Here is a 12,176-nt window from a genome sequence, read left to right as displayed (position 1 = left end):
GCCAGGTGTTAGGGGAGGAGAGGAGAGGACGTCATGTTGAGGAAACAAAACGTTCAGAGAAACCAAACCCACCTGACGTGGAAGCAGTATTCTCGTTCAGGAGAAAAATAAGACCCATTTCAGAACAGATTGTCTGACAGAAAGGAACAACGACAAGGTGAGTGAAACAGCACAACGTTCAGACAAGTTAAAACCTCTCTTCCCGTAATGGAATGACAAGAATAATGGGATTGCTCAATACATAAACCTTGTTGTCTGTGTCTAGGAATGGCCTCTGCTAACACTTCCTGGTCTGAAGAGAACTTTTCATGTCCCATCTGTCTGGATGTGTTCAGCAGCCCAGTTACCACACCATGTGGACACAACTTCTGCAGAACCTGTATTACTAAGTTCTGGGATGGACAAGTCAAGTACAAATGTCCCGTTTGCAACGAGCTTTTCAACACAAGACCTGATTTACGGGTCAATATCCTAATTTCAGAGATGGTTGATCGGTTTGGAACGTCCCTACGAGTAAAAGAGCAGCTTTGTGTTGAGCCAGCAGAAGTTCCCTGTGACGTCTGTACTGGGACCCAGCTGAAGGCCATGAAGTCCTGCCTAATGTGTCTTACCTCTTACTGCCAAACCCACCTGGAGCCACACCATAGAGTCGCAGTCCTGAAGAAACATCGGCTGGTCGAGCCTATGGACCGTCTGGACGACAGGATGTGTAAGAAACACGACCGACTTCTGGAGCTCTTCTGCCAGACTGAACAGGTGTGTGTGTGTCAGTTCTGCACAGAGACGGACCACAAGTCACATCCTGTTATACCTCTAAAGGAGGAATATGAAGTGAAGACGGCCCAGCTGGGGAAGATAGAGGCTGAAGTTAAGCAGTTGATCCAGGAGAGACAAAAGAATATTCAGGAGATTAAAGACACAGTTAAACGCAGCAAAGCAGACGCAGACGGAGAGATAGCTGATGGTGTGCAGGTCCTCACTGCTCTGATGCGCCGCATTGAAAAGTGCCAGGATGATCTCAACCAAATGGTTAAAGAGAAACTGAAATCCACAGAGAAACAAGCTGAAGACCTCATCAAAGAGCTGGAGCAGGAAATAGAAGATCTGACCAATAGAAGCTCAGAGGTGAAGCAGCTCTCACAGACTAAAGACCACCTCCACTTCCTCCAGGCCTTCAGATCCCTGAAGGATCCTCCACCCACCAGGGACTGGACCACGGTGGAGGTCCGTCCTCCGTCATACGTAGGGACCTTGAGGAGATCCCTGGATCAGCTGGAGGAGACACTGAACATGGAGATGAAGAAGCTGCCTGATGATGCTGAACTGAAGAGGGTCCAGCAGTATGAAGTGGATGTGACTCTGGATCCTGATACAGCTTTTCCCTGGCTCACCCTGTCTGAGGATGGGAAACAAGTACATGATGGAGGTGTGAGGAAGAGACTCCCAGACAACCCTAAGAGATTTACACAGTGTATATCTGTACTCACAAGGCAGAGCTTCTCCTCGGGGAGATTTTACTTTGAGGTCCAGGTTAAAGACAAGACTCTCTGGTCTTTAGGAGTGGCCAGAGAGTCCATCGACAGAAAAGATTGGACAGAGCGGACCCCTGAGACGGGTTACTGGACTCTTCTCTACTACCAGGATGGGTTTGTATTTAGAGATAACCCTGATGTCCATCTCCCTCTGAGAGCTGAGCTCCAGAAGGTGGGGGTGTTTGTTGATTATGATGAGGGTCTGGTCTCCTTCTATGATGTGGAAGCCAGGGTTCATCTCTACTCTGCTACTGGCTGCACCTTCAGTGAGGCTCTCTATCCATTCCTCGGCCCAGGTCCCCATTATTACAGAGGTAACAACTCTGCCCCCCTGATCATCTCACCTGTCAATCAAACAGACTAGGACCTTTCATTGGTGATAAAATAATCAAACGACCAAAACAACTAATGTTGTTCCCTGAATTAGAATCTCTATTGTATGAGATTTTCCACACTTCATTTAACAAGGAGTAATTCATTAAGCCACTAACACTGTGTACTATAAAGAAATATAACCCATTATAACCTATAAGACTACATTATAATGTTCAATGTCTTTTATCTGAATGTTTTTTTATATTTTTAATTAATAAAAAAAATGTAATAAGATAATGTGAAACGTTGATTTTGATAACATTATCATTAGTTGTTTTAACCAAATAATAATATTCCTTTATTATTTTTTACTGACAACGCAATACAATGTTTGTAAACTTTTGAGATTTGAATAAAAATGTACTAAAAGTAGAATGAGGACATCTTCTGTGGAATAGTTACATTCTCAGTACAATATGTATTCAGTGGAATAGGTACATTATCAGTACAAAATGTATTCAGTGGAATATATACATTATCAGAACAATATGTATTCAGTGGAGTAGGTACATTATCAGTTTGTAGGCCTATTCACTGGAATAGGTACAAACTCAGTATAATATGTATTCAGTACATTCTCAGTATACGTAAAGATTCCCCCAATGTGTGAGCACCGTGACTTTGTCTTGTCGGCTCTCCTCTCCATCCTCTCCTCTTAGTCTCTCCTCTCTCCTTCCTCTCTCTTCTCTTCCTCCTCTCTCCTATCTCTCCTCTCCTTTCCAGCTCATCCAGGATTGTGTTTATCATTGTTACACATCAAAATGATGTGTGTTCAAACTGCAACGGTAAGCATATGTAGATTTGTTTAGTCAAATATTGTTCAGTCCATGTCAGCGTGGGAGTGTGTGTGGAGGACGGCCGGTTGAAGCAGCCTCACCTGCTGAGTCTGATTGGACTCTGGGGCTTGGTGAGGGACACACCTGTTGCTCATTGAGTAATCAGTGCTCACAGGTTAAACCAGCCGTTTAGGGCGTGGTCACACCACAATGAGGTGCTTTCAGTGTCAAAGATTTGGGCACATCGCTAAAATCTGTAAGGAGAAGAGGTGTGCGAAATGCTCAGGGGATCATGAGTATGGGAAGTGTGAGGGGGCCAAGTTAAAGTGTTGTAGTTGTGGGGGTGAACATGTCGTCACTTTGGAGGCTGTGAAATAATGAAAGAGGAAGTTGCAGTTCAGAAGGTTAAAGTGTTGGACAAAGGGAACTATGCAGGAGCAGTGAAGGAGGTAAAACAGAGGCAAGGTGCTAAGAGTCAGGGAATGGTAGCAGCCTGGGGGGGCGGAAGGAAAGTGACAAGGGAGTCGGTGGGAGAGCAGCACGATGGAACAAAGTGTGGGGAGATGAGAAGCAGGTGGGGATGTTTGTGGCAGCAGTGATGAACTCCACTAGAGACTCCACATCAAAGACAACGAGCATACAGACGATAGCTAAGGCAGCCAAGGATTATTTGGGGATGGAAGGGTTAAAATGGGAGGCTTTGGTAGCCGAGATAAATACACAGAGTAGTCAGGAGCCGGTGAGAAGACATCATAACCATGGTGAGAACCCTACAGTGGAATGCTAGGAGCTGGGTGGCTAATGGCCGGGAGGTTAAATATGTTTTAAGAGAAATGAAAGAAAAACCACAAGTAATACGCATTCAAGAAACGTTTTTGAAACCAGTGTTAGATTTAGTTATTTATGGATATGTAGGAATAAGGAGAGACAGGAGTGAAGGTGAAGGGGTTGGTGGAGGGTGTGTAACATTTATTAAGCGAGGTATATCATACAGGGTATTAGAAATAGGAACGGAACAAGAGTGTAGAGTGGTGGAGGTATGGGAGGGGGAGAGGAGTTTGTTGGTGTTAATTACTATAATCCATGTCAAAGGTTAGAGAATGATAAACTAGTTAGGATTAAAGGTATAGAAAGACACAGGATAATATGGTGTGCAGACTTCAATGCTCATAACACAATGTGGGGAGGGAATCACACAGACACGAATGGAAAAGTGATTGAAGAGTTAACGGAGGACAAGAATCTTGTTTGTTTCAATGATGGGAGGGGGACAAGGATGGATATAAGAACAAGTAGTGAGTCCGTGTTGGATCTGACGTTGGTGTCAGTAAGTTTGGCAGGGATCAGTAACTGGGAGGTTTTGACAGGTAAATCTTTGGGTAGTGACCACTATGTGTTACTTTGTTCAGTAGGAGGAAGAGGAGAAGTGAATGTTGGAAGTGGAATTCAGAAATGGGTGTATAGTAAAGCAGAATGGGGTACATTTAAGTTGGTAAGAGAAGAAGTAATGGTTTCAGTTGATACTAGTGGAGATATAGATACAGTAAATAACTGTTACATCAGCAATTATTGCTGCAGCAAGTAAATCCATTCCAAGAAGTAAAAACAGAAGGGATAGGAAGTTAGTTCCTTGGTGGACAGAGGAGTGTTCCAAGGCAGTTAAAGCCCGAAACAAAGCATTTAAGAAAGTTAAAAGAGAGCATAATACACAGTCTGGAGTATCAGACCTCAGAGGGCACAGGCACTGGTGAAGAGAGTTACTAAGAGAACACAGAGGGTAAGCTGGAGACAGTTTAGTGGTAAGATAGGAAGAACTACACCGGTAGGAGAAGTGTGGGGAATGATGAGGAAGATGGGAGGAGATAGAAGAGAGTGGGAGTACCCAGTGATTACCTTAGAGGAGCAAACTGCAATACGTGATAAAGATAAGGCAGTTAGCAAAGTGCATGAATGCAGTGCAGCCATGTGTCGTGTGGGCGGAGCCAGGGTTTAGGGGAGGAGCCAGGGGTTAGGAGAGGAGGGGAGAGGAATCATTTTGGTCGGGTGGGGAATGATATAGCGATAGAGTTTGGTGTGGGTGGTATATCCAGTGGTATATCCAATAATGCCACCATGGAGGATGGTGTGGCCAGAGGTGGACTGGTTTGTGTTGGATATAAAGAAGAGAGAGAGAGAACAGATAGACCTGGCTAGTGTTTTTAATATTCATCTTCTTATAGAGTACAGTGAGTATGTTCATGTTTTTACAGATGGTGCCAAACAACCTGAGACAGGAGCGACAGGGTTTGGAGTAGCTGTTCCATCAAAAAGAATAGAGGTTAATAGAAGAACATCAGATAATTTAAGCGTGTATACAGTGGAGATGTTGGGGGTGCTGGTCGCTTTAAAATGGGTGGAATCAAGTTCAGTGGAAAAAATTGTGATCTGTACAGATTCAGCATCAGTTTTGGCAAGTATGAGGTCGTTTTACTCAAGTAGTCGCCAAGGTTTGTTATATGAAGTTCTACAGTCAATTACGAGGATCGTTCAGCAGGGGAGGCAAATACATTTTTTACGGGTTCCAGCTAGGGATGGGCACGAGTAGTAAATTCCAAACTCGAGTGATCGAAGGAATTCCTCGAGGATCAATCGAGTACTCGTTTAATCTGATCTATTTTTAGAATGCAACGCATCTGCAGCAGGAATAGGCCTGATGATGAACGGCAATATTACCAACCAAACATGTAATGCTTATTCTCAATCAAAACAGTCAAAGAGTTATCAGTGTTCAAAACACATTTTCCTTGCAAAAATAAATATGCGTCTCACAATTTAAATCACGTCGAAACAAAGGCCTGTAATGTTTTTTTTTAAAAAAACGAAACAAGTAGCCTAACCATTGCAAATAATTTAAAGGTGCAAATAAAACGGCAGCAAATGGACTACGGAAATACTCAGCGTTGTGATCTTCTCTACATGGCCGGGATTACAGCTGCGTCTTGCGGCAGTGAAAATAACCGACACACTTGGTTGCTGCGGGTCTGCTTTCCCGAACTCACCGTTGTGTTTCAGGAGCATATGTTGCCGCTCAATTTCGCTTGGCATATTTGACATTTCACTTTATGATCTCCTATTTCTGTAAAGTATTTCAATACTTTGCTCTAACCGCCATCTCTTAACTTTTTGAATTCTGGCGTTCGCCGGCACTCGCCGCACAGAAATTTGATACATTTCATTTGCTTTGTGCACGGCACGCGCCAGTGGTGCCACACAGAAAATGTATACATACTTCAGAAAACTTGTCTGTGTGTGTATATGCAAACTCGAGTTTGCCAGTCCACCAACCGAGTTCATTTGTAACGAGGAGTACTCGAGTACTCGATTCCTCACGCCCATCCCTAGTTCCAGCTCATGTAGGGGTGAAGGGAAACGAGAAAGCCGATAAGATGGCGAAGAAGGCATTGGAGAAGGAAAAATGAGAAATGAATATCAGTTTAAGTAAGGCAGAAGTTAAAAGTCTGATATGGGAAAAAGTTAATAAAATGTGGCAAGACAAATGGGACAGTGAGGAGAAAGGGAGATATTTATATAATGTTCAAAAAAGTGTTGAAATAATGTTAAAATAAGGTATAGTGGTCAGAGGAAGGATGAACACATTTTGATAAGGTTAAGGTTGGGGCACAGTGCACTAAATAAAACAATGAATCTGATAGGAAAACACCCCACTGGATTATGTGAGGGGTGCCAGGTAGAGGAGACAGTGGAACATGTTTTAATGAACTGTAGTGGTTATGGGACAGAGGGAAAGTATGAAAAATCAATTGAGAGAATTGGGTATGCAGGAGTATACTTTGGAAAATATTTTAAGATTAGTGAAGAGGAATTGTATAAAAGTATTGTTAGGCTTTTTGAGAGAAACAGGGTTATATGATAGGATATAGAGTAGAAAGAAGATGTGAAGGAGCGAGTGTTTGGATATTTTTGTTTTGATTCATTAACTGGATCAGAAGAGGGCGGTAATGCACCAAGTTGTGGATGCCAACCGCCGTAAAACCCCAAGAAGTGTAGTCATTTAGTAAGTTAGGTTCTTTATTGTCCCCAAGGGGATAATTGTTCTCACACAGTCAAGTCAAGTTGGTTTCATAAACATGACATGAACCATATACAGTGACGAAAAATCTACATATTTTTGTTCACTGCTATGATACCTGAGGGGACTAAACTCTTTTTTTATTGGGCTTTTCTCCAGTTCATTACCCTATATCTGCGGCCAGATAATTAATTTGAAGAATTGGCTAAGGGAATGGTCAGGGACGCTGACTATTACACGTGCCAGGGGTGCTACAGCGAGCTCATTTGCCTCTGACAGGCTGGGGGTGGGGAGGGTGATTATCTTGGATGCTATGTGTGGGTTTTGAGGAGTCTGTTTTTGCTGGTGACAGTGAGCAGGGTGAAGCAGCAGGGGGAACAGTACACCAGGATGGGTTGGATGATGCTTCTGTAGAGGAGTAAGAGGGGTAGGGGGGCCACAGACAGTGATCTCAGTTTGCGTATGACATAAAGCCGTGATAGGGTTAATGACATGGTGGTTGGAGTTGAGTTTGTCATCTATGGTGAGCCCTAGGTATTTGAAACTGTTGACTAGTTCAACTGGTTGTCCTCTTATGAATGTGTGATTGAATGTAGGTGTCTTGGCTGTGTGTATGACCTTTTCCTTTGTTTTGTCATTGTTTAACTGGAGATAGTTGTCTGTGCACCACTGTGTAAACTGTGTGGTTGAATGTTGGTATTCTGTGGTGGAATTGTTGTCACTGAGTAGACCTATTATGGCCGTGTCGTCTGCATCTTTATAGTAGGTGGTGATGGGGGCTGTGCTGCTGCAGTCATCTGTGTGGAGGGTACACAGAAATGGACTGAGGACGCAGCCCTGAGGTGCTCCGGTGTTGGTGATGAGGGTTGATGATGTTGCTGTACCTACTCTCACTGCATGCGGTCTGTTGCTGAGGATATTGTATATCCAGTGAAGGTGGAGTGGGATAATGTCCAGATGTTTGAGCGTCTCGATGACCTGGTGACGCTGGATTGTGTTGAATGCAGAGGTGGTGTCGACGCACAGGACTGATGCTAAGTGGTTTGGTGTCTGGAGAGGGTGGAGGAGGGAGCGGAGGAGGCATGCCACTGCGTCCTCCGTCCCACGTTTCGGCCTGTGTGCAAACTGGTGAGGGTCCAGCTGTGGTCCGACGGTTGACAGGATGGGGTGAAGCATTATCTTGTCCATGCACTTCGTTATGATGGGCGTGAGTGCAACCGGACGGAAGTGGTTGGGCTCTGACTGGGGGTTTTGGGGGTATTGGTGCAATGGTTGAGGTCTTCCATAGGTCGGGAACTTTAGCTGTTCTGTATGAATCCAACAAGACGGAGTGGAAGACTGGGCAGAGCTCTGTGGCACAGAGCTTTAGCACCCTTGCCGGGATGCCATCCGGCCCCGGGGCCTTGCCAATTTTGCACCTGGCTAGCTGTGGCTGTACACCCTCCTGAGTGAAGGGTGGGTGCTGGGGTTCTACCAGTGCCTCCACAGGAGGCGGTGTAGTCCTGGGTGTCAAACCGGTTGAAGAACCTATTCAGGGAGTTAGCAAAGTGCATGAATGCATTGCAGCCAAGTGTCTTGGGGGCGGAGCCAGGGGTTAGGGGAGGACCCAGGGGTTAGAGGCGGAGGGGAGAGGACGTCATGTTGACGAAACGAAACTGAAGGTTCAGATCAAACGAAGCAACCGACCTGGAAGTTTTATGCTCGTTCAGGAGAAAAATAAAACGCATTTTGAAACACGCTGACGGACAGAAACAGCATCAAGGTCAGTAAAGAAGATCAACTTTGAGGGAAGTTAAAACCTCTCCTCCCGTAATGGAATGACAAGAATAATGGTATTGCTCAATACATAAACCTTGTCGTCTGTGTCTAGGATGGCCTCTGCTAACACCTCCTGGTCTGAAGAGAACTTTTCATGTTCCATCTGTCTGGATGTGTTCAGCAGCCCAGTTTCCACACCATGTGGACACAACTTCTGCAGAACCTGTATTACTAAGTTCTGGGATGAACAAGTCAAGTACAAATGTCCCGTTTGCAACGAGCTTTTCAACACAAGACCTGATTTACGGGTCAATATCCTCTTTTCAGAGATGGTTGATCGGATTGGAACGTCCCTACGAGTAAAAGAGCAGCCTTGTGTTGAACCAGGAGAAGTTCCCTGTGATGTCTGTACTGGGACCCAGCAGAAGGCCGTGAAGTCCTGCCTAATGTGTCTTACCTCTTACTGCCAAACCCACCTGGAGCCACACCATAGAGTCGCAGGCCTGAAGAAACATCGGCTGGTCGAGCCTATGGACCGTCTGGACGACAGGATGTGTAAGAAACACGACCGACTTCTGGAGCTCTTCTGCCAGACTGAACAGGTGTGTGTGTGTCAGTTCTGCACAGAGACGGACCACAAGTCACATCCTGTTATACCTCTAAAGGAGGAATATGAAATGAAGACGGCCCAGCTGGGGAAGATAGAGGCTGAAGTTAAGCAGTTGATCCAGGAGAGACAAAAAAATATTCTGGAGATTAAAGACACAGTTAAACGCATCAAAGTAGACGCAGACAGAGAGATAGCTGATGGTGTGCAGGTCCTCAATGCTCTGATGCGCCGCATTGAAAAGTGCCAGGATGATCTCAACCAAATGGTGAAAGAGAAACTGAAATCCACAGTGAAACAAGCTGAAGACCTCATCAAAGGGCTGGAACAGGAAATAGAAGACCTGACCAATAGAAGCTCAGAGGTGAAACAGCTCTCACAGACTAAAGACCACCTCCACTTCCTCCAGGCCTTCAGATCCCTGAAGGATCCTCCACCCACCAGGGACTGGACCACGGTGGAGGTCCGTCCTCCGTCATACGTAGGGACCTTGAGGAGATCCCTGGATCAGCTGGAGGAGACACTGAACATGGAGATGAAGAAGCAGCGTGATAATGAACTGAAGAGGGTCCAGAAGTATGAAGTAGATGTGACTCTGGATCCTGATACAGCTCATCCCTGGCTCATCCTGTCTGAGGATGGGAAACAGGTACATGATGGAGGTGTGAGGAAGGTACTCCTAGACAACCCTAAGAGATTGACATGGTGTATATATGTTCTCCTGAGGCAGAGCTTCTCTTCAGGGAGATTTTACTTTGAGGTCCAGGTTAAAGACAAGACTCTATGGTGGTTAGGAGTGGTCAGAGAGTCCATCAACAGAAAAGTTCTGACAGAGCGGACCCCTGAGAACGGTTACTGGACTCTTCACTACAACAAGGATGTGTTGTTATTTAGAGATGACCCTTGTGTCCGTGTCCCTCTGAGAGCTGAGCTCCAGAAGGTGGGGGTGTTTGTTGATTATGATGAGGGTGTGGTCTCCTTCTATGATGTGGAAGCCAGGGTTCATCTCTACTCTGCTACTGGCTGTAGCTTCAGTGAGCCTCTCTATCCACTCCTCAGCCCAGGTCCCCGTGTTTATGAAGGTAACAACTCTGCCCCCCTCATCGTCTCACCTGTCAATCAAATAGACTAGGACCTTTGTTTGGTAATAGAATAATAAAATAACCAAAACAACTAATGTTGTTTCCTGAATTAGAATCTCTACTATGTGAGGTCTGAGAGAACTTTATTCATATCTTACTTTTCACTGTACTATAAAAAGATATAACCCGATATAAGACTACACTATAATGTTCAATGATTTTTATCTGATTGTTTTTTTATATTTTTAATTAATGAAAAAATTGTAATCAGATAATGTGAAACATTGATTTTGATAACATTATCATTAGTTGTTTTAACCAAATAGTTATATTCCTTTATTATTTTTGAATCATGTTTGACAACACAATACAATGTTTGTAAACTTTTGAGATTTGAATAAAAATGTTCTAAAAGTAGAATGAGGACATCTTCTGTGGAATAGTTACATTCTCAGTACAATATGTATTCAGTAGAATAGGTACATTCTCAGTCACCAAGCGGGGGTCACATGTCACCCAGCGTGGGTCACAGGCAGGGGTGGACTGGGACAAAAATTCAGCCCTGGCATTTTCTGTCCAGACCAGCCCACTACATTATCAGCACTAGGGGTGGGACGAGACGAACGGGAAGAACCCTGTATGTACTTTATTAAAACAATTTAATCAAGTACATATCCGAATATTCGTACAGCACTGAAAATAGCAGTTGTTGCTTTTTATTGTTTTTGCATTTCAAGTTTGTGTCTCTTGTGCTGCTGACAAGAAAGGTGTGAAACCTGAACAGGAAGTTAACAGACATCCTGCGGTCGCTGCATCTCCAACCCCCTACCTAAATGTCTACATAACCCTTGTTATATATCACACTTGATCCAACGCTAAATTCTCTCTTGCAGTTTTTAGTCTGTTAATGTGAAAATCTTTTGGTGTAAGCCCAGCATTAGTTAAAACCAGACTCGGACAATAATAACAAAATATCATGACAAAAATCTAAATAGAAACATATTACAGAGAGTAGCAGCATTCGAGCTGAAACTCATTTGTTTAAACTGTGACTCAGTCATTGTGAAACCATAAATAGAGACTCTAATTTTTTTTATCTGTAGCTGCGAGAGAAAGTCTATGACATGAATTACAGGTCTAAACAGATATGCATTCTCATATTAGACATTAGACTTTTTCACACAGCCATAGATAAAAACAAAAAATATCAATTCTCTATTTATGGTTATAATTAGGGCAACATATATATTGCCCTACTTCCTCGTCCGCAGCCAGCCAGCTACACTCCTCACCAAATTCATGACCTGCAAGAAACAGCAAACAGAACTTGTACTCAGTATCTGTGTACTGAGTGACCAGTATATGTAGCCATGTAGACTTTTTGTGACGTAGTGACACTTAGTGAACAAATGTATCTGTCATGAAGGATGACTTTAGTCTTAAAAGAGCCCTAAGGCCTACCTGCATAACTGTTTATTGAACTTAAAAGAAATGCAGATGTTTGAAATTAAAATCATCAATATGAAAATCTTCAACCAGGAAATAAACCTGTGTTTCAATCAAGTTGCATAGTAAACTCGCAAAGTCAAGACGAATCTCTCTCTCTCTCTCTCTCTCTCTCTCTCTCTCTCTCTCTCTCTCTCTCTCTCTCTCATCATAGAAGAACTTCTATGAGGTCAGGAAAACCTGTTTGACAGGGGATGATGGTAGCAGAGAATATAATGAGACATTTATGAATTACATTTATGAATTACCAATTGTCATTTTTTTCCCTCCCCTGGCCACGCCCAGCGTCCGGACGCTCAGCCACGCCCCCCCGGGCCCCTCCCCCGGGCGCGGCCCCGCGGGGCCCAGGTGGATGTGGATCCGGTTGTCCTCGGTGGCGGTGATGTTGGACTTCCTGCCCGGGGCGGGCTGCTTCTCCGGGGTCAGCCTGAAGACGCTGCGGCCGGGGGTCCCGTCCCGGAGCTCCGGGGG

The 12,176-nt window shown here is 44.3% G+C and overlaps 2 protein-coding genes across 2 annotated transcripts; both read left to right on the top strand.

The window, feature by feature from the left end:
• On the top strand, window positions 1-1,901 carry LOC130374200 (E3 ubiquitin-protein ligase TRIM39-like). The gene is made up of 2 exons (XM_056580849.1): window positions 1-157; window positions 266-1,901. The coding sequence occupies exon 2, from the start codon at window positions 268-270 to the stop codon at window positions 1,894-1,896; it is 1,629 nt and encodes a 542-aa protein (XP_056436824.1). The 5' UTR covers window positions 1-157; window positions 266-267; the 3' UTR covers window positions 1,897-1,901.
• A 6,533-nt stretch (window positions 1,902-8,434) lies between these two features.
• On the top strand, window positions 8,435-10,396 carry LOC130374202 (E3 ubiquitin-protein ligase TRIM39-like). The gene is made up of 2 exons (XM_056580851.1): window positions 8,435-8,514; window positions 8,623-10,396. Exon 2 carries the CDS (start codon window positions 8,624-8,626, stop codon window positions 10,247-10,249), a length of 1,626 nt encoding a protein of 541 aa, XP_056436826.1. The 5' UTR covers window positions 8,435-8,514; window position 8,623; the 3' UTR covers window positions 10,250-10,396.
• The last annotated feature ends 1,780 nt before the right edge of the window (window positions 10,397-12,176 follow it).

This window comes from Gadus chalcogrammus, chromosome 21, assembly GCF_026213295.1.
Source record: "Gadus chalcogrammus isolate NIFS_2021 chromosome 21, NIFS_Gcha_1.0, whole genome shotgun sequence".
Classification (NCBI taxonomy): domain Eukaryota; kingdom Metazoa; phylum Chordata; class Actinopteri; order Gadiformes; family Gadidae; genus Gadus; species Gadus chalcogrammus.
The sequence above is the reverse complement of the archived record's forward strand: the minus strand, read 5'-3'. Positions and strand labels throughout refer to the sequence as shown.